The sequence below is a fragment of the Arvicanthis niloticus genome, chromosome 5 (genome assembly GCF_011762505.2).
Source record: "Arvicanthis niloticus isolate mArvNil1 chromosome 5, mArvNil1.pat.X, whole genome shotgun sequence".
In the NCBI taxonomy this organism is placed as follows: domain Eukaryota; kingdom Metazoa; phylum Chordata; class Mammalia; order Rodentia; family Muridae; genus Arvicanthis; species Arvicanthis niloticus.
In genome coordinates this window covers 8,822,242-8,845,103 of record NC_047662.1, presented here as the reverse complement: position 1 = coordinate 8,845,103, position 22,862 = coordinate 8,822,242, and the positions used below count along the sequence as shown (strand labels likewise).

The following is a 22,862-nucleotide window of genomic DNA, read 5'->3' as shown; positions in this document are numbered from 1 at the left end:
GAAAATAATGATTTCTTAGAAACATTTGAACAAATACTCTTTCAATGTCATAACAACTAGGCCTGGCAATAAGCAAGTGCTGTCACCCAGGCCCTCAGTGTTTCTTCAAAAACTAAAGACTAAATAGATGCACCACTGAATTGACACCTTTTTTAGAAAATACCACAATAATCTTGCACAGACAGAACTGCAGAAGACAGAAAAAGTGGAATGTGGTACCATCAGAATACAAAGCTGGGGCTGGAGCGATGGCTCAGGGGTTGAGAGCACAGACTGCTCTACCAGACGTACTGAGGTCAATTCCCAGCAACCACATGGTGGCTCACAACCATCTGTAATGGGGTCTGATGCCCTCTTCTGGTGTGTCTGAAGACAGCTACAGTGTTCTTACATACATAAAATAAATAAATCTAAAAAAAGAAAAAGAAAAAAAGAAAGAAAACAAAGCTGGCATTATCTGGATACTAATCTAATGCCCATAAAATATGTAGAAAGAAAAAAGTAACAATCAAGTTGGATCGATATACACTGAACAAAAACTCACTCTGGTAGATGCTGAGAGAGAACTTAATTTGATTTCATGCCAGAGATGCAAGACTATTCCAACAGGCACAAACCAAACAAGTCAAAATACAAAATACATACAGTGAGAGAAGGCTCAAAACCATGCCAATATATCTGTAAAATTCCAGGGGGAATATATCTCAGTGGATCAATATGAAAATTTTGGAGATAGTGAGAACAGAAGGAACATCCCTCAGTCTAATGAAGAGAATAGCCAACACCATACACAAATCACTACAAAAATTAAAAACAGCTGTCATCATTCTAGTCTTTTCAGAAGAGAGACAGGGAGTTGCACAGCCTCCACACTAACTTATGACAGTGAAACAATACTTACTTAGAATACTTTCCATGTTCAAATAAGAATACGAGGAAGGCAAGTTTTCTGAAATTACAAGAATCATAATTTTTCAACTCAAGAGCTACACATCTCAAGAGAATAGTCAAATCTGATAATACACTTAATATGCTATTCAAAACTATAAGAAAATATCACCTGGTTTGTTGCGGCCTTTACTCTTCCTCAACGCTTTGCCTCAACGCTTTGGTTGAGCTAAGTGCTCTGGTCAAGAGAGAGAGTGGGGCTGCAGGGGCAGGAGACACAAAGAATGGAGACAAGACAGAAATTCTGATCAAGTCTCGTTTATTGAAGGGAATTCTGAGGTATTTAAACGCTTTTGCCACGTGCCTTGTAGGCGTGTGGATACCATGTGCCTTGCAGGTGTTGATATGACGTAAGCCTTACAGGCGTCTATAGCGTGGACAGCATGTGCACCGCAATGCCTTGCAGGCTTGGATAGCACGTGCGCCTTACAGGCACGTATGGCGTAGATAGCACGTGGACAGCACGTGAACTGCATGCCTTGCAGGCGTGGCCACCACGTGCACCTTGCAGCTGGGGCCAGTAAACAGCAACACAAAATATGTGGGATATCAGAGTGTGCTTCAGCTGTTGTAGGCTATTGAAAACCAAATCTTTCATCAGGGTATATGGTTCCAGATGGCTGCAAAGTTGATCTAGCCGCTTTCTACTAAAGTCGGCTCCCAACACTGGTTTAACCCATTCCTAAAGAATAATCTGAGAAGTTAGAAGACTGCTCAGTGTCTAAAAAGGTCTTGGATATGCTGGTGTAGCATACAAATTAAAAAAAGGGCTGTGTGGTCTGACAGGTGTAAGGAGTCATCAATGGCTCTTCCTAGATGCTGGTTCCTTGGGCTGAAATACCAACCTGCTTGACAATGAATGTCTACCAGTGCACCCTCAGTTTTACATGCTTCCACCATGAAGTCACCATGAACAATACAGCTTCTACATTAAAATTTGAAACTGACATTTCCTCACATACAAACCGACTTCAAAATAGACCTAATTCTGCACTTTTGACCCTTCTAGTTAAAGTTTCCTATTACTCAGTACATCAAATATTTTTACAGTAGACAAAGTTCAAATACCTATTTGTAGTGTTCAGACCTGGGACTCTTGATTAGTACAAGGACATCATATTCTAGTCTAATATTACCAAAGAATCTCTTTAAGATTGGTTTCCTCAACCATAAGGTACAACCCACAATGTCAGCAAAATTATCTAGATTAAAACTCCTAAGAAATAAAACCTCAGAAAGAGAATTATTTCATCCAGCAACCTTGCAAAATCTTCACTATAAAATCCCTAGTACAAGTAAGATTACATGAAACAGATATTTACATAGTGAAAAGTATTATTTGTGAATCTTCACTTTAGCTCAGGAAGAAAACAAAGTGAAGATATAAATTGACAGCATAACAATACAAAGACTCACATTCTTTTCAACTGTACTTAATATATGGCTAACCTACCCTCAGGGGATGGAGTGAGTATAACTGCTTAGGAGCCCTGTGTCTTCTTCCAGAGGACTGGAGTTCCATAACAACACTCAAATGTCAGCTCTATGGCAGAGTATTGTATCCCTTCCTCCAAGTCTGCAGAGCTTGCACATGTGTGATTTACCAACATTCATGGAGACTAAACACTCACAGTCAGCAAAGAATAAGAAAAGAAAAAAAACCAAAACAAATCAAAACACCAGCAGCTACTAACATTTAAAAAACAGGAAGTAAACAGATACAATAGTACAGGAAGATATTTAATTTGACCTTTTCAATGAAGATCTGATTGCATAAATAAATAAAGTGCAGAGGCATAATCCTTTGCTCTTAGCAAATTTAATCTATATCTGTATCTGTATCTATATCTATATCTGTATCTGTATCTGTATCTGTATCTGTATCTGTATCTGTATCTGTATCTATATCTATCTATCTACCTATCTATGACATTCTTCAGAAAGGACCTGAATTTCTAACACAGCACTGTTCTCAGTTGATAAAGAGACAAAATTGGGGAATTCTAGAAATGATTTCCTCAGGGTCACACAATTAAGACTGATATTTGGGTAGTATTTTATCTTAGATAGCATGAGAACCACTTCTAATCAAATATCATTCAAAACTCAAGGACATAGAGAAGCTCTAATTCCTGAAGACAATATTTTATCCAACTCAGTTTCTGAAATAATCATGAACAACAATGAAAGGAGCCTAACAACTTCCAGAAGGAAACACACAGACAAAACTCAGATAGCTTCCTTACAATGCTCCTTATAGTTTCAGAATTACAGTGTAATCTTCCAAACATAAAACACATTCACACACATCCTACAATATGTACTTAGTTTGATAACAAATACTGTTGATGAATACAAAAGCCTAGAGACTCAGAATTTTAATCCCTGCACTGTAGAGACAGAAGCAGATCATGTGGATACTGGAGGTTCCTCAGAAGATATAGTTTTTTTAAGTCCCTCAAGCCTTTGAGAGCACGGGGACTTCACAAGCCCCACTAATATATCTGTGCTTATAGATTTGTTTCATCTATAACTCTGCCCAGGCTAGCAATTGCTCTAGCCAATTTTCCACTTCATACTCTGATCTATTCCTCCCACTCAGTCTCATAAAGACTTTCACATGCCTGTCAGGATGCTCTGGATCTGCTCTATCCCACCACACAAATGTGCTACCTGCCTAGAACAGAGCTGGATCTACTAGGAAACTGTAATCTAGTTCCTGCCCTCCATTCTAGAGTCTCAAAGCTTAAGCCTAACATCTCATATGGAAATCTCTGACTCCTCATAGAATGCCACACAGTAAAAGAAAACAGAGTGGCTGGAACTAAAGCAATTTGACAATGCTGATAGAGCTTTCTTACCTCAAATCAGCAATGCAATACTAATGCTCATGAGAAAATGAATTATAAAACAAAGGCAAAATACAGAACTCAAAAACACAATTCAAACTCCATTCAATGAGGTCAATGGACATAAAGAGGAAACAAGGAAAGGAACTCAAAGGAGGCAGGAAGAAACTGAGAGAAATACAAGAAAACTCCTACAAGTGACTAAGGAAAAAATAGGGTAATTCAGGATGTGAACATTGCATCTATGGAGATAAAAATCTAAGGAATCCTCAGTCCAAAATGACAGAGAAATGAACTCTGTAAGACTGAAGGTAACTGAATAAAGGGACAACTAACGATAGATACAGCGTGTAGAAGCCAAACATCAGTCTTTCAGTACAAGCTGAAGGAGCTGGCTCAATCAAGAAACTCATAAGTGACACAAATAAACAAAATTCTTATTGGAAGTCAGCAGAAATATAAAATGATAAAACTTTAATTCAAGGCTGATGAGTGGGTAGTTCTTTCATCCTAGCACTCAGGGGGCTCAGACAGGAAGATTTATGTGAGTTAGAAAATATTCTGGTCTGCAATCAGGAGACTTGAAAGTCAGGTCTGCAGGGTGAGGCTCTGTTTTACAAACAGTAAACCCAAACAAGAAATTAAAGCTATATTTTCTTCATTAATATCAAAACCAATTAAAATGTGCGAGATTGTGAGAATAAAAGGAACATCCCTCAGTCTAATGAAGAGAATAGCCAACACCATACACAAATCACTACAAAAATTAAAAACAGCTGTCATCATTCTAGTCTTTTCAGAAGAGAGACAGGGAGTTGCACAGCCTCCACACTAACTTATGACAGTGAAACAATACTTACTTAGAATACTTTCCATGTTCAAATAAGAATATGAGGAAGGCAAGTTTTCTGAAATTACAAGAATCATAATTTTTCAACTCAAGAGCTACACATCTCAAGAGAATAGTCAAATCTGATAATACACTTAATATGCTATTCAAAACTATAAGAAAATATCACCTGGTTTAACACATTCCTAAAGAATAATCTGAGAAGTTAGAAGACTGCTCAGTGTCTAAAAAGGTCTTGGATATGCTGGTGTAGCATACAAATTAAAAAAGGGGCTGTGTGGTCTGACAGGTATAAGGAGTCATCAATGGCTCTTCCTAGATGCTGATCCCTTGGGCTGAAATACCAACCTGCTTGACAATGAATGTCTACCAGTGTACCCTTAGTTTTGCATGCTTCCACCATGAAGTCACCATGAACAATACAGCTTCTACATTAAAACCTTGAAACTGACATTTCCTTACATACAAACCAACTTCAAAATAGACCTAATTCTGCACTTTTGACCCTTCTAGTTAAAGTTTCCTATCACTCGTTACATCAAATATTTTTACAGTAGACAAAGTTCAAATACCTATTTGTAGTGTTCAGACCTGGGACTCTTGATTAGTACAAGGACATAGTATTCTAATCTAATATTCCCAACAAATATCTTTTTAAGTTTGGTTTCCTCAACCATAATGTACAACCCACAATGTCAGCAAAATTATCTAGATTAAAACTCCTAAGAAATAAAATCTCAGAAAGAAAAGAGCATTATTTCATCCAGCAACCTCGCAAAATCTTTATTATAAAATTCCTAGTATAAATAGGATTACATGAAACAGATGTCTATATAGTGAAGAGTATTATTTATGAATTTTCATTTAAGTTCAGGAAGAAAACAAAGTGAAGATATAAATTGACAGCATAACAATACAAATACATAGAGAAGAACACTCCTAGAATTAAACAAAAGTCAGTCTGCCAGGTCTGTCATTGTTGGGAGCCGACTTTAAGCAGAAAGCAGCTATGAACTTTGCAGCCATCTGGAACCATATACCCTGATGAGAGACTTGTTTTTCAAAAGCCTACAACAGCTGAAGCACACTCTGATAAATATATTGTTTATCCCACATAGCTTGTTTTGCTGTTTAGTGACTCCAGCTGCATGATGCACATGGTAAAATGTTTTCACCTGTGTTCTCCTGCTTGTGATTATAAATACCCAGGATTTTCTTGTAAGTGTGTGGTGTAGTGGTGGTGTAGTAGAAGTAGTTCTGTGTGTGTTGGAGACAGTAAAGGAGACTTGACTCCAGATCCTCTGGCTTGTCTCTATTCTTCGCGTCTCCCCCCCCCCTTCTTCCCCACACACTCTCTCTCTCTTGCTAGACCCCGACCTGTAGAACAGAGCAGGCCTTTACATGTCATAACAATAGAAGGGAACAGAGTACTTGTGGCTGGGCAGTGGTGGTGAACGCATTTAATCCCAGCACTTGGGAGGCAGAGGCAGGTGGATTTCTGAGTTCGAGGTCATCCTGGTCTACAGAGTGAGTTCCAGGACAGCCAGGGCTACACAGAGAAACCCTGTCTTGAAAAATCAAAAACAAAAAGTACTTTTGACTTCTCCAGTGCTGATAGTTGTCATAGGCATAAGGCTCGTTCACATAATAATGTACATGTTGTACTATATATTCCTCCTTATTGTAATGTTATCCCTGCCAATGTTATTGGAAAATATTCTCCCTGCCAATGTTAATGTGTACATAATAATCAGAAACAACAGGATTCCAGCAAGCAACAATGTGTTTGATATTCAGTCAGGGAAATGGAAATGCCACGACCTTCAGAGAGCACGTAAGAGGATGGAAATGAATTAAAACATGAATATATATTATATAAGAATATATAATTTAGTATAAGAACTATTCTTTAGAGGAGTTCTCAACAATGCAAAGTATAAAGGTACAAGATGAATTGTATGAGGGGCTCCCTGGACCTGAAAGAACAGAAGCAGCTGCACTAATGAGACAGTAAAGGGAAAAAACAGTTAAATAAAAACAAGGCTCATGGTGCAAGTAATAAAGGAACACCAGGAAGTGAGGAAGTGATGATCTCAGGGGGAAAACCAATCAGTTAAGCTTCCTGTTTGTGTTTTGAAAGGCAGGAAAATTTTTGAATTTGAGAATAGCCTGGGAAATTACAACTTTGTGTGAGAAAAAGGTTAGGTCCAGGTATCATGGCACACACCTTTACTCCCAGCATTCAGGAGACAGAGCCATGCACACCTATGAGTTCAAGATCTATGGACAGAGCAATTTCCAACAGCCAAAGTTAGTCAGTGAAAGAGTTGAAACAGGAAGTTAATTTCTCACTTAATAGTGGCCTCCATGTCTTGACTTGGCAACCAGAAATCACACCAAAGCAATCTACATAGGAGCTGCTATTGAAAGGGTTAAATTTTTTCAGAAACTCCTAGCAGGCTGAGCACATCCAAGAGTGCAGGTCAGCTTGGTCGTGAGCTCTGTGTTTCAGGAACTTGACTGACCACAAGATAGATGGTTGAATACAAATAGGCTCTTGAAAATAGCCTATACTGGATATAAAATCAACTCAAACAAATCAGTAGCCTTCCTATACTCAAAAGATAAACAGGCTGAGAAAGAAATTGGGGAAATGACACCCTTCACAATAGTAACAAATAAAATAAAATATCTTGGAATGAATCTAACCAAGCAAGTGAAAGATCTGTATGACAAGAACTTCAAGTCTCTGAAGAAAGAAATCGAAGAAGATCTCAGAAGATGGAAAGATCTCCCATGCTCCTGGATTGGCAGGATTAATTTAGTAAAAATGGCCATCTTGCCAAAATCAATCTATAGAGTCAATGCAATCCCCATCAAAATTCCAAGTCAATTCTTCATAGAGCATTACCAAACTTATAAAGCCTTTGATTAACATTTTAAAAAATTGTACAAAAGCAAAAAGGAAAGGGGGCATGGAACAGGGGTTTTCTAGGGAAGGGAAATGGGGAAAGGGGATGGCATCTGAAATGTAAATAAAATATAAAATTTAAAAAAGATGATTAAAAAAAAAGAAAATGCAGTGAGCTGAAGAAAATCTCCATTGGGCACCCTTGATCAGATTAATGGTTAGCTGTATCTGCCTCTGGGTATGTCAGATTCTGGGGGACCTCTAAGGAGACAGTCTTACCAGGCTGCTGTCAGCATGCACTTCCTGTCATCCATATCAGCGTCTATTTTTGGTGACTGCCCATGGAATGAATACCCAGGTAGAATGGTCACCATACAACCTCTCCTTCAGTTTCTGTCTCACACTTTGTCTCCATATTTGCTCCCTTGGGTATTTGTTACTCCTTCTAAGTAAGACCTAGGCATCCTCACTTGTTCTTGCTTCTTCATGAACTTCATGTGGTCTGTTAGTTGAATCTTTGTTGTTTCAAACTTTTGGGCTAATATCCACTTATCAGTGAGTAAATACCATGTGTGTTCTTTTGCGATTGGGTTACCTCACTCAAGATGATGTTTTCTAGTTCCATCCATTTACCTAAGAATTTCTCGAATTCATTATTTTTAATAGCTGAGTAATATTCCATTGTGTAAATGTACCACATTTTTTTTATCCATTCCTCTGTTGAAGGGCATCTGGGTTCTTTCCAGCTTCTGGCTATTATAAATAAGGCTGCTATGAACATAGTGGAGCATATGTCTTTGTTATATGTTGGAGCATTTTCTGGGTATATGCCCAGGAGTGGTATAGCTGAGTCCTCAGGTAGTGCTATGTCCAATTTTCTGAGGAACTGCCAGACTGACTTCCAGAGTGGTTGTACCAGCTTGCAACCCCACTAACAATGAAGGAGTGTTCCTCTTTCTCCACATCCTCGCCAGCATCTACTATCACCTGAGTTTTTGATCTTAGCCATTCTGACTGGTGTGAGGTATATCTCAGGGTTGTTTTGATTTGCATTTCCCTGATGACTAAGGATGTTGAGCATTTCTTAAGGTGTTTCTCTACCATTTGTGTTTCCTCAGTTGAGAATTCTTTGTTTAGCTCTGTACCCCATTTTTAATGGGATTCTTTTGTTGTCTGGTGTCTAATTTCTTGAGCTCTTTGTGTATATTCTATATTAGCCCTCTATTGGATCTAGGGTTGGTAATGATCTTTTCCTAATCTGCTGGTTGCTGTTTTGTCTTATTGACAGTGTCCTTTGCCTTACAGAAGTTTTGCAATTTGATGAGGTCCTATTTGTCGATTCTTGATCTTAGAGCATAAGCCATTGGTGTTCTGTTCAGGAACTTTTCCCCTGTGCCTAGGTATTTGAGGGTCTTCCCCACCTTCTCTTCTATTAGTTTCAGTGTATCTGGCTTTATGTGAAGGTCCTTTATCCACTTGGAGTTGAGCTTTGTACAAGAAGATAAGAAGGGATTAATTTACATTCTTCTACATGCTGTCCTCCAGTTGAGCCAGCACCATTTGTTGAAAATGTTAACCTTTTTCCACTGGATAGTTCTAGCTCTATTGTCAAAGATCAAGTGACCATAGGTGTGCGGGTTCATTTCTGGGTATTCAATTCTATTCCATTGATCTTCCTGCCTGTCTCTGTACCGATACCATGCAGTTTTTATCACTACTGCTCTGAAGTACAGTTTGAGGTCAGGGATGGTGATTCCCCCAGAATTTCTTTTATTGTTGAGAATAGTTCTCACTATCCTGGGTTTTTTTGTTATTCCAAATGAATTTGCAAATTGCTCTTTCTATCTCTATGAAGAATTGATTTGGAATTTTGACGGGGATTGCATTGAATCTAAATACTAAAAATATTCTGAAAATCTATTTTACTTGTAGAGGGTAAAAGGACCTTGTGGTCACAGATAAGCTCTAGGGAAACCAGGAAAATAAAACCACAGTTCGTTTTCTTTACTAGAAGAGAAGTACACTCTTTTCTGACCAAAAGTGAGAAAACGGCTGTAGTAAGTAACTTGGTGATCTGTGGTATACAGTGCCAGGCCACACTTGAAACTCCCAGACTATTAAGCTTATCACAGACTCTTCCTCCATAGGGAACTGTTTCTTAGTCAATAGAAGCTACCCTAAGGGGAGATTTGACATGTAAATAATAGCCTCAGGTTCACTACAATGTAGGTTTGATCCTGCTCTAGGTCCTTTAGTTTTACAACTCAATGAGAGAGTCACATGTAATCTGCAATAAACTTTTGAAGTAGACACATTTTAATCTTTGCTGTGCTCAGAGGATTGACATAATGGTCAACAAGAAATTTTTTCCATAATTATACTGTACTTCAATATTCCTAAAATAAACCACTCTTGGGTGAGAATCTAGAAGTTTCACCCAACACTAGGTACTGAGTGTGCAGGGTAAACATTGTTTATCTCCTGATTGTAATAACTTAGAAATCCCTGAGTTTAGACAAGCTTTGGACTTAAAATCACCCCAATCTGCGAACTTTAATATTTCACCTCCTGAAAATTCTACCCCTGCAATGAAACTCTATACAAAACCTGCCTCCCATTCAGTTCTCTTCTGATTCTCACCTGAGCAGAGGCAGCCTCCCTTCAGTGCTTTTCAGTAAATATCTTGTGTGTGATTTGTTGTTACATAAAGCTCTGTGGTATATCTTGATTTTTAACTGCCAGGAGACCTTTTATTTCAGAGCTGTCAACACTTGAACTGGGACACTTTATCCGGAGGGCTGCAAGAATTTCATTGGGAATAACCCACCATGCACCTAACACCAGTGCTGAAATACATACAGAGTGGTAGTGAACTATATATTTTTTTTGTCTTTGGGATTGTTACTAACTCAGACCTAGTGTTTGCAGAGACCCCCACACTTATATCACCTAACCAGTAACCATCAAACACAGTCTTTCATTCTGAACAATAAACTCAGAGTTAAATACAGTCATTTTCCCCTTTGAAACTGTAGTGTTTTGATATCTTTATTCATAACAACCCATCAAGAACATACATTATCCCCACCCAGGAAAATGTTTCACAGAAAACTGAAGAAAAATAGACAAGAAATCTGAGCCTAGAACTTATGGGACCCACAATGTAAAGCCTGCATATCAAATATTAATGATGATGTTCATTGTGCACATCAATGTTAGTAAATGTAGATTTTAAATACAGGACCACAGTCAATTTGGACAAGATTTTGGGGGAAAATGTGAGTCTATGCAATTACTAATGTGGTTTGCTGTTGGGAGCCAACTTCTGCATACCTATGAAGATGTACTATCTTATAGTGATACTCTATAGACAAGTAGATGGTTTCTTTATCCTTTATGATGACCCTATGAGGATTCCTAAGTTTATAGTAATTATTAAGCATTTTTTAAGTAACACTATTAAGTTCTTTCTGATAGTCAAAACTGCAGTGAGAACTCTTCCAGACTTCAATGTCACTTCTGAGGCAGTAACCAGTCATTATACTGCTCATTGTTTGTAAAACTTATAAACAAATGTCAGAAAAAGGGAATTAACGATTTATTATAGGTGCTGGGACAGAAGACAAAGACATTGACTGGGTTTATGTATACAAAACTTGACCAATAACTTGCTTATGGTTTTAACACTTCAGGAACCTGTGGAGCTGTGACAGATGACCAATGTTTAGCCAGGTAACTGTCCCTAATGGATATCCTAGTGGATAACTTGCACTGTTGAAAACTCTTTATTAGATCTCTTTGAGTTCAAGATCAATCTGGTTTACATAGAGAGTTTCAAACCAGCCAAGAAACCACAGGGAAATTCTGTCTGTAAATAAATAAACAAATATATGAATAAGCCAGGTTATGTCTATACCTCCAATCTCAGATTTGAGGCAGAAGAGGGAGGTTGTGCTAGAAATTCCTTTTTAAGCGGGATTGGCCTTGAATTTACAGACATCCCCTCTGCTCTAATTCTGTACTGATTTATAGGTGTGCATCATTATGCATGGTTTAATCTTTTCCAGGACTCATTTCCTCTTGTACATTTTTTTCTTTTTTTTTGGGGGGGGGGGAGGGTTAAGAACGGTTTCTCTGTGTAACTCTGGGTGTTCTGGAACTCACTCTGTAGACCAGGCTGACCTTGAACTCAGAAATCTGCCTGCCTCTGCCTCCCAAGTGCAGGGATTAAAGTTGTGTGCCACCACCACCTGGCCCTCTTGTACATTCTTACTCCTTTAGGGTGCTATGTGGTTCTTAACCCAGGGGATTCTGAACACCAAAGATAGAAGTCCCCAATTTCAAAAGGGAAACCTGAAAAGCACATCAAATCTCAGTCCTGAGAAAACAATCCAGAGTCTTATCTACCCTACAGGAGAATTCTGTCATGTGCCAGGTAGTCCACAGATGAAAATGGATTTCTCAGTTTCAGAACTTTTCCTGACCAGACAGTGACACTTGTTATTTTATTGAGCAGTTGTGTCAGGAGCCATAATGGAACAAGGTAATAACTAATAGAGGATGTTCCTGAGATGGCCTGCTTTGGATTATAATATAATATGTGTCTGATTCGCTCTCATTGGCAAGGCAAAGGAAAATTCATTTTAGGAAAGATTTCTCTTACTAATATGCCTTTCTTTTTATTATAACATAAACATATATAACAATTCGAGGTATAGCTCACCCCTTTTGAGCAGATCTCTGTAAGATTTCCCATCTTGTAGTGATGCTATATAGATAAATAGATGTTTTCTTAAGTCTTAATGATCATCCTATAAGAATTGCTAAAAGTATATTAGTGATTATTAAGCTTTTTTATAGTGGAACTGCTCTTAGGTCTTTTTCTGATAGTCAAATCTGCACTGAGCACTCTGTCAGCCTCCCAAGTATTACCAGTTAATTGCTCTTAGATAATACCCAGACTTTCTCCTACTCAGAACACAAGAGGTTGTAAAACAATTAACCAAAGTTTATGAAAAGGGAACTAACAATTTATTATAGGTGCTAGGACAGAAGGTAAAATATTGACTGGGTTTATGTATATAAATTTTCACGAATAACTTAGTCATGATTTTTAATTTCCAGTGAACCTGTGGAGCTGTGACAGGTGATGGATGTTTAGCCAGATAATTACTCCTAACGGATATGCATGTAAACAATCTCTGTTGTAAACTTCGACTTCTATTTATGATTTGTGTTTTGTGAACTTGTGATGAACTTTGTAACATTTGATCATCTACTCTGAAAGATGTGTAGGTACTGAGGACAAATAGATGGGAGAAGAATTTTTTCCTTTTCCCCACCTAGAGAAGACTTTCCTTTCCTCTGCTTTGGATCTTTTTACATTTCTTCCTAAATAGCTTTCATAGAAAATGTTTTACAATTTTGTAATAAACGCTTAAATCACGTTTCAATGTGTTCCTTTTTCTTCATCCAACTTCAGACAAGCAGGCAACAAGTTAGAGTCACACAGTTCCTGCTGATGTAGAACAAAGCCATATTACTTAATACTCCCTTGTTTGGGTACAGTTGTTGTTTCCCTAAACCAGCAGCCTTTTACCCTCTGATAGATCAAGAAAGTTTTTCATGATTTTTAAAGAAGTTATCATCAGCATTTCAGTACAGTTAGAAAGGTAAAATTTCTGGAAACTCTGAGACATTAAAGCCACACCAGAGTCCTACTCTGTGCCTCCATTGCTACAGTCTCTGGACCAATAACCATTCTCTCAACTACAAAGTGTTCATTTCTCTCCTCTTTGTTTTCCTTGGCTTTTTGCTATTTGTAGGTCATTCAAACTCAGCCAATTTTATAGTAATGCAAACTATTGAGGACCACACTGCCCCTCACCTGGGGGTCACTATGTTGTGGACCGCACTGCCCCACCATTGGAAGCCAAATGCTCTTGTCCTAGGGCGTCAGACAAGGTCTATCAAGAGAGAGAGAGTGGGGAAGGGGAAGAGGCGTGAAAGATGGAGACAAACCAGAGTGTATGACCAAGTCTCCTTACTCTTTTATTTTCTCTCTCATTGCAAGGAAATCCTGGGTATTTATAAGCACAAGCAGGGGAACACAGCTGAAGAACTTTACCACTGGGGGCACTAAACAACAAAACAAGATATGTGGCATTAACAAGATATTTATCAGAGTGTGCTCAGCTGTTGCAGGCTGTTGAAAACAAGTCTGTTGTCAGGGTATATGGCTCAACATGTTTGCAAAGATGATAGCTGCTTTCTCCAAAAAGTCAGCTGCCAACAGTCTATATCCATTAAACATATGAAATTGGAATCACCAGAGATTCTCCAGCTGGTTGCAATTTAAAAACGTTTGAAGGATATTCCAGACACACAACTTTAAATTGCATGGTGTGTGAGCTTCAACACTCCTGATACAGCAATTGACAGAAATTACCTATGATCATTTGAAAGGGCCTCTACTGCTTCTACTAGTAGTTAGATCCTACTAATGATGAGGTCCTGTTTCAACAAATTCCAGTACTGAGAACAATGTAAGTTTATCACTGAGCAGTTTCTCATTAGTGGAACAATCTCCTTATTTTTCTAATCAAGAAAAATATGTAGTGATATGGATTTGTTCCATTGTAACCTTTTATTTTTATTAGGTAATTTTCAGAGCCTTCTTGAATTTAGTTAAAATATTCTGATGTAATGCATCAGCTTGGAGTAAAGATTTTCCACATCATTTTTCAAAGGTAATTCCAAATGTATTTCCAGAATGTTTGGATTTATAAACTGTGCGTGAACATGTATCTCATCTACTACACAAAAAATAATCCTTTAAATATTTACAGATCATGATATTTGTATGAATAGACTTACACATGAATTTAAGATGAATATAATACCTGAATAGTGACTTTTTGTGTTTTGTTTCAGAGTGTATGTTCTCATATGTGTAAAATGTTAGCATGGAAATCGAAGCAAAGAGTCTGAATGGTTATCCCTGAAAACTATTAAGCCATGTTTTCATTTATTTTTTGGTAGACTTTTATCTCATACTCCCTTGATATCAAGAGAGAAAACAGACTTATTGCTGAGGCTCTGAAAATCTCTACATGTTTTCTGTTTCAAGTCTTTTTAACTTAACCTAGTATTACTATGGCAGTAAGCCTGGAATATTGCACAGAATCTTACTATATTAGTTAACACCAATCATTATCTCTAATTCAGTGTTTCTAACTTTTGTAATGCTCACCACTGACACACAATTTTAATTATTCGTATGTGGGCAGACAAACCTGGAGTTTAATGAATGATTTTTCAGTTCTAAGACCATTAGAAATATGTGTTTGAAGAGGCTCTTAAGCATCACCCATGAAAGAGACATTCCAATTCCAAAGAGGATGTTACTAACCTGTTGATAATCACTACTATAACGCTTACATTACAGGTTTTCAGAAAATATTCATGTCTTCAGCATATGTTTTATGAAAGACATTTGTTGGGAAGATGCGACATATATTCATCTAAGTAACCCAAGTGCGAACTGAAAACAACCAAGTCAGCCTCGTTGAATCATTCAGATTTATTTATAGGAAAAATGGAATTGTTTAGCACAAAAGATTTATAGTATTTATCCTGAAAGATAAAACCAGCATTTCATAAGAATCATGAATATTGGATACTTGAAATGCACTTCACATCTGTAGGTATAAAATAGAATAAAGAACATATAGTCTCTGTCACTCACTGTGTAAAACACTATTTGAAGTACAACTTGTCAGAGTTTGTTCATTTGAATAAAATAAACAGAATGCTGCCCGTTTTATTACATATTTTGAGGGCTATTGTACACACCTTAATTATTTTCCCTTTGGAATGCAGTATTTCTCTATCCATGAAAGTCTTATACAACTCTATATTCTTCTGGATTCCACACTCACCTTCATCTTGTAATATTTGAGGGTGAACAAGGAAAAGTTTAATGAAAACTAACCTACATTGTCACATTTTCAGAGTTTCAAGCATAAAAGGTTGACATTATCTAAGATTTGAACATAGCATGAAGGATTTCACAAGTTTTTCATAACTGTACTAATTCTCTAGTGTGGAGACACAAAAGTTGCAAAAAATACACAATGGATAAAACATATGCCACATTTTTCCCAACAGAAAAACTTCCCCCTCTAAAAAATTTTAGATGTTTCCTCTGACCTGAAATGAAGTCAAAGATATTTCCATATGCATTACATGTTAATATTCTCACTGGTATGAATTCTCTTTTATGTTCTAACAGATATACCAAAAGTAAAAGATTTACACTTTAAATATATTTGAAAGTTTTCCCTCCTTTATGAATTCTCTAATTGATTTTAAGATATTTCTCGGTAGAGGGTTACCTCATTTACTTCATTCATAAAGTTTCTTTAATGTATGATATCTCTGATAATTTCACAGATTGACATTGTAGGTAATGCATTTGTCACATACACAATATTTGTAAGGTTTATCTCATGTATGAATTCTCTGATGCCTTCCCACATTAACTATATGGGTATATAATTTGTCACATTCATGGCATTTGTAATTTTCTCTTCTGTATGGATTCTCTGATGAATTCTCCAACAGCTTTTGTAAGTAAAGCATTTGCTACAATCACTACATTTGTGAGGTTACTCTCCCGTGTGAATTTTCTAATGAATTCTCAGTTTTCCGTTTTCAGTAAAGCATTAGTCACACTCACTACACTTATCAGGTTTCTCTCCACTATGAATTCTCATATGAACTCTCAGACTGAATTTGTCAGTAAAGCATTTGTCACATTCACTACATCTGTAAGGTTCTTTCCTGTATGAATTCTCTGATGAATACTAAGATGGGATTGTCTGGTAAAGCATTTGTCACATTCACTACATTTGTAAGGTTTGTTTCCCTTATGAATAATCTGATGCTGTCTTAGATGGCTTTTTTGAGTAAAGCACTTGTCATATTCACAGCATTTTAAGGTTTCGCTCTTATATGAAGTCTCTGATGACTTTTCAGATGTCCACTGTAATTAAAGCATTTGTCACACTCTCTACATTTTTAATGTTTCTCTCCTGTATGAATTCTCTGATGAATTTTCAGTTTGCCTTTTTGAGTAAAGCATTTGTCACACTCTCTACATTTGTAAGGTTTCTCTCCAGTATGAATTCGCTGATGAATTTTCAGACTGCCTTTTTCAGTAAAGCATTTGTCACATTCACTACACTTATAAGGTTTCTCTCCAGTATGAATTCGCTGATGAATACTAAGATAGGACTTTTGGGCAAAGCATTTGTCACATTCACAGCATTTGTAAGGTTTCTCTCCTGTATGAATTCTCTGATGAATTTTCAGACTGCCTTTTTCAGTAAAGCATTTGTCACATTCACTACATTTGTAAGGTTTCTCTCCTGTATGAATTCTCTGATGAATTTTCAGACTGCCTTTTTGAGTAAAGCATTTGTCACATTCACTACACTTATAAGGTTTCTCTCCAGTATGAATTCGCTGATGAATACTAAGACTGGATTTTAGGGCAAAGGATCTGTCACATTCACAGCATTTGTAAGGTTTCTTTCCTTTATGAACAATCTGATGCTGTCTTAGATGGCTTTTTTGAGTAAAGTGTTTGTCACATTCACTACATTTGTAAGGTTTTTCTCCTGTATGAATTCTCTGATGAATTCTCAGACTGCATTTATGAGTAAAGCATTTGTCACACTCACTACATTTATAAGGTTTCTCTCCATTATGAATTCGCTGATGAATACTAAGACTGGATTTTCGGGTAAACCATTTGTCACACTTACTACACTTATAAGGTTTCTCTCCTGTATGAATTCTCTGATGCTGTCTTAGATGGCTTTTTTGAGTAAAGCATTTGTCACAGTCACTACATTTTTGAGGTTTCTTTCCTGAATAAATGCTCTGCTGACTTTGAAGATTGTCTCTCTGGGTAAAGCATTTGTCAAGTTCACTACATTTGTAAGAATTCCCTCCACTATTGTTTTGTCTAGAGAGAAAAACCTTAGCAAATTCTGTATTTCTATTGGGTTCATTCTTTCCTATGTGGATTCCTTGATTGAAACTAATGACTGAACACACATTTAAACCATTTGCACATTCTTTATACTTGAAAACTTCTTCAGTGTTCTCAGTTTTAGGTATTTTTAGGTTTGAGAATTGAGGAGATGCATCTCTAGGGTTAGTTTTATGAGATGTACTTTGGGTAGATTCATGAATCATATCGCCAAGGTCATTGCATTTAGAAGACTTTTCTTGGATATTCACAGGCTCATGAACAAGATACAGTGTGTCTTGATCCAAGACCTTCCCATACATTCCACATATGCGATGATTTTCTGAATAAAAGTACAATTAGGGATATCAGGCATTAACTACATGATTATGAAGTGATTTAATAACCAGTGTTTGCTGAAGTTTTAGAGTCTCATGGACTTGTGCTCTCAAGAGGTTTTTTTTTTTATCATTACATGGATCCTTAGAAGGACCTCAAACCTGACCTATATCAAATGATAGGAAATGATAATTGTCTTCTAAAACTTATTTTAAATTGTACCTCCTATCCACCTCAAAAATATTAATCCATAATTGTTCCTGCTTAAAGGAAATACTGGGGAAATGAGTGGATCAGAGACTAAAGGACAGTCCATTCAGACACTGCCCCACCTGGGGATCCATTCCACATGCAGACAAGAATCAAAGACAGGATTGCTATACCATTAAGTGCTTACTGACAGGAGCCTGATATTGCAGTCTCCTGTGAGGCTCTGCCAGCATCTGAACAACATAAATGGATGCTTGCAGCCAACAGTTGAACTTACCATGGGTCGCAGATAGGGGAGTTAGGGGAAGGATTAAAGTAGCTGAGTGAATTTGTAACCCCATAAGAAGAACAATAATATTAATCAACCAGATCCCCCTGGACTCCCAAGGACAAAATCATCAAGGATTTTTAGTAAACATGGAGGGACTCATGCCCTGACTAAATATGTAGCACAGGATTGCCATATCTGACATCAATGAGAGTGGGGGTCCTTGGTCCCTTGAAGGCTTGGTGACCCAGCATAGGGGAATCCTAATGCAGTGAGTGGGCATTGTGGAGTGGGTGGGGGAGCACTCTCATAAAAGTAGGGGGAGAAAGCAGGAGGGAAGTGGTTTACAGAGAAGAAACATGGAAGGAAGAAAACATTAGAAATGTAAATAATGTAACAAATAAGAAAAAGAAGATTGTACTTTGCAGAAGCTAGGACAAATAATTGATTGATCTGTAATGAAATTTGAAAAAGTAGATCTCTAAACAATGTATCACTAATATTATGGTTACAATTTGATTCAGAGTGACAGTGTGTAGCTATGGTCAGTTATATGTTTATGATGCAATTGACATTGACATGAAAACCAGTAAAGAGTTTTTATTTTAGCATCCTAAGTGAAAAAATAAATAATCATGTCCCAAAACTAAACCAATTGTCAAAAGGTAAATAAAAAATTTTTCTATAACAACAGCTCTATATACACTTGAAACCTTTTGTAGTTTTTATAATCATAAATGAGGAAACTATTTAAAGAATTTCTAAGATTAAAATAATCAAACTATTTTATGTATAGAAATATAATTCCTTGTTCTGAATATTTAATTTTTTTGAACTTTAAAGACTTGAATCAAGCTAGATTAGTGGTAAGGAGAGAGCTCAGAGAATATTGCACTGATTACTCTTCCAAAGAAAGCAGAGTAATGTAAAAAAAAAAAAAAAACACAATGAAACATTATGATTTTAACCAGAAAAATCATGATTTTCCCTCTTTTGGGGGTCTGTAGACACTTCAGAGAGTTTGCATGAACACAAAATGGGAACATTCAGTGAAAGAATCAGGATGTCAAGAAGAAGTGAATTCTTACCCACAAACAATAGATTGTTGTAATTCTCCAACATCACATCCATGTACAATGCCCTCTGAGCAAAATCGAGACATTCCCATTCCTCCAGTGAGAAGTCCACAGCCACATCCTTAAAGGTTAACGGACCCTGGAATAGAAAACTAGTTATTTGTTACTGGACCAAAATCTTTCCTTTGTTAAAAAAGAATTAATTAAGATATACTTTGTGATACAAATGATTGAAGAAAATATTGAAGCATGAATGTTTTCAAAAAGTTTTATGGAGAAGCATCTGAAGTTATGAACTGCTGCTCTTCCACAGACAATCTATACAATGACTTACTAGAATGCTCACATTTAGAAAGTCTCTCACATTCATAAGATTTCTTTGTTTACTAAGACCTTAGCAGTAAATGAAAGATTGGTCACCATTACTACATTTGAAAATTTTGTGTACAATTTGATTTGTAAAATATCTTTTACATAAAATATCTTTTACATTTTTGCATGATATTGAAAGGTATAGAGAATTTATAAAAGACATACAAGTTTTTATGACCCCTTGACCTGAGCCCAAAATGTAGGCCAGCTGGTTGGAGCTCTAGATTCTAAGAACTGGCTAACCATAAAGTAGATAATTAAGCAAGATTAAATTCCCGAAAAAAAGCATGTATAGGATGTTCCCCACATGACTGACTCAATAATATGCTGAGACTTTCCACTATTTTTATGATGTTCTTCCTTGGTTTCCACCTCACCCTGCTGGTTTGTGGTTTTTTCCTTTAAATACCCTTCTCCCCCTGGCCTCTGGGTCGACATTCCTCTGCACCTGCGTGGGTTACAAGTCTTGGCCTCAGTTGACTGATCCTGAAATAAAGCCTCTTGCTGTTTGCATCAAGTTCAGTGTCTTGTGAGTTACTGGGTGGCCATCACATCCTGAGACTTGAGTGAGGGTCTCCCCTTTTGGGGGTCTTTCAATATAATTATTTCAAACACAGTAATCATTCACAAAATATAACATATACATTTGAAGTCTAGATGCAACAACATAAGTTTATGAAATATGGGTTGATATCAAATAAAATCCCAGTGCTACATCATAAATTGTCAAACTATGATTTCAAGAGACATGCTTTCAAATTTTACAATGCATAGCTTGCTGAAATATGGACACTTGCTTATTCCTGTGTACAGCTGCATCTCACTTGTCTGTATTACAACAGATCAATTTAACAATCTGCGGACTAAGTAGAATGTTACATCCTTTCTAGATCAAACTGGTAGAATATGAAATGCAGAATTAATGAATGAACTAAATGTCAGAGTTTTTTCTTAAACAGAATAAACTGTGGCCATCAAGGCATATATTCAACATTCCATATGATGCAGAAAATCAAATGCTTTGTGAATTTATTTTATGAGAATATATTCAAAACTATAAAGTAGAAAAACCAGTATTTTAGAACATTAAAATATTTAATATTTTATATAAGTTGGCGTAATCAATATATATAATAACAATTTTATAAATTCCATATGGTTTTTCATTAAAGAGTGACTAGATATGTATGTCTGAACAAGTGGCATAAGTGACAATGCATTCCAATGAAGTAGAATCATTTTCTTTAATCAAATTTTGTTTTCAAATTGAAGGAGAATTATACTAATTCTTCATGAGTATTTAATAATTATTCTTCATAATAGTAACTATGTAAAATTTCAACCTTCTAATTTTAACCTTATTTAATTTTCTTCAGTATTTGACCACTTATGTATCAGAATTATAGCTTGCATAGAAGTATGATCTATAATTCTTCCTTTGTTTATAAAAACTATAATATACTGGTTTTCTACTGTCTCTATTACAAATGAGCCTCAAAAATGTAAACCTGGGCATGAAAAAATGACTAAGAGGTAAAGGTACTTGCTGCTTTTCCATAGAAACGTAATTTCATTCTTTCTAAACATATTGACTACTATGTCTGACATCAGTCAGCAGGAATTGGTGCTGCACTCAGGGTTTTAGGAGCATAATGTAGCATTAAGTGTACATAAAATATTCAGATGAACATTTATATACTTAAAATTGTATTGTAATGAAAAATAGTGTCATTGCTACAACCCTTCAGTTATGTAATGAATACTTTCGATATAGAAGAATAACATAGGTTCTATCAAGTCTTCTTCTTCTAAAGAAACAAACACAAAAATTTAGGAAACATATTAATTTATGTTTGAAAATTGAGGGTTTATACATAGCACTAAGGCAATGCCCTGTAGAAAATGTCTCACTAATGTATTTCATTTGGTGAAATGAGAAGGTGAAGACCACAGGACATACACCACTTCTAAAGATTGAAATCAAAAAGAAAGAAATACAGATATTTCTATACTGAAAATTTACCACAGGGGCAGTATCTGTCATGAAACAGATTCCAGGTTTCAACACTTCAATAATTACTGTGTGACATAAAATGTCAAAAAGAGTTGTCAGAATACTGAAATCTGCATCAGACCTCAATCACATCATTGGCAAAAGAAGGACAATTCCCATCCATCATCTGTGCCTCTATAGAGCTAATACATGTACTATTAGGATTCAACACATTGGGTCCCTTACAATTTTACACTTCTACAAATTCTACTCTTCCGCATATTGCTTAGTGATGCGAATTTCAACATATTTCCATATCCACATTCACAAGCTTGTGTCTGGAAATCTGACCATCCATGAAATACAATTGATGTGACACAAGAGACCTTACTTCCACAGTAATATAAAAGGACAAAACATTAACTAATATTGAAAACACCCATCAATATATTCTTGAGAATCATTTTAAATAGATGCTGTTGGAGACCACCTGGTCTGCAGTCCATGGGCATTTTATGTCCTCACAGTATAAAATCCAATAAAAATATGAAGATGTTATACACATGAAAAAACAAAACATTAAATTTTCATTATCACAGAGGAAAATGAAGATCATAGAAAAGAAGCCCTTAGATAACATTTCACATATAATTAATCTTTTGAATGGATTGAATAAAAAACAGGATTTTTAAAAAATGTGGACAGGACACTTACCTGCGGAGTGTTTACCAAAGAAGCACTCATTCTTTTTGTTGTTCTTCTCCTAGGTGCTGTGTGAGGAACAAAGATTAGAATTCTTGAAATTTCACATCAAGGATTAAACAATTCAAAGATGAAAGAAATAGGACTCTATTATAAACAGTGCTAAACCACATTTAAAAAATTAGTAAAAGCAAAATGATACCAGGTATCTTGTCAACATTTCTAAGGTTGTGACAGCTTGTGATCATTTGTGTCCTGATATGAGTATAACCTGAGGACTATTTCTAACCTCAGAAATTACCAGG

The 22,862-nt window shown here is 36.3% G+C and overlaps 1 protein-coding gene across 3 annotated transcripts; it reads right to left on the bottom strand.

Moving 5' to 3' along the window:
• Positions 1–16,066: 16,066 nt before the first annotated feature.
• Positions 16,067–22,599, bottom strand: LOC117709154 (uncharacterized). 3 transcript variants are annotated; one of them, XM_034503299.1, is made up of 5 exons: positions 22,570–22,599; positions 19,503–19,629; positions 16,645–17,940; positions 16,427–16,477; positions 16,067–16,101 (listed from the first exon to the last, which is right to left on the bottom strand). In XM_034503299.1, exons 1-5 carry the CDS (start codon positions 22,597–22,599, stop codon positions 16,067–16,069), a joined length of 1,539 nt encoding a protein of 512 aa, XP_034359190.1. The 3 variants fall into 3 exon arrangements, with proteins under 3 accessions (XP_034359190.1, XP_076789891.1, XP_076789892.1); XM_076933777.1 differs by lacking the exons at positions 16,067–16,101; positions 16,427–16,477 and adding an exon at positions 16,556–16,560 and having other exon boundaries at positions 16,645–17,406; positions 17,803–17,940; XM_076933776.1 differs by lacking the exons at positions 16,067–16,101; positions 16,427–16,477 and adding an exon at positions 16,136–16,394.
• Between the last annotated feature and the right edge of the window lie 263 nt (positions 22,600–22,862).

Bases quoted from the DNA above. Each gene is read 5' to 3' on its own strand.
- LOC117709154 (XM_076933776.1), bottom strand. From the start codon at position 22,599: ATGAGTGCTTCTTTGGTAAACACTCCGCAG. The intron at 19,630-22,569 runs GTAAGTGTCCTG...TTTCTATTCCAG, and splicing joins CTTTGGTAAACACTCCGCAG to GGTCCGTTAACCTTTAAGGA. The intron at 17,941-19,502 runs GTAAGAATTCAC...ACTTTTATTCAG, and splicing joins CAACAATCTATTGTTTGTGG to AAAATCATCGCATATGTGGA.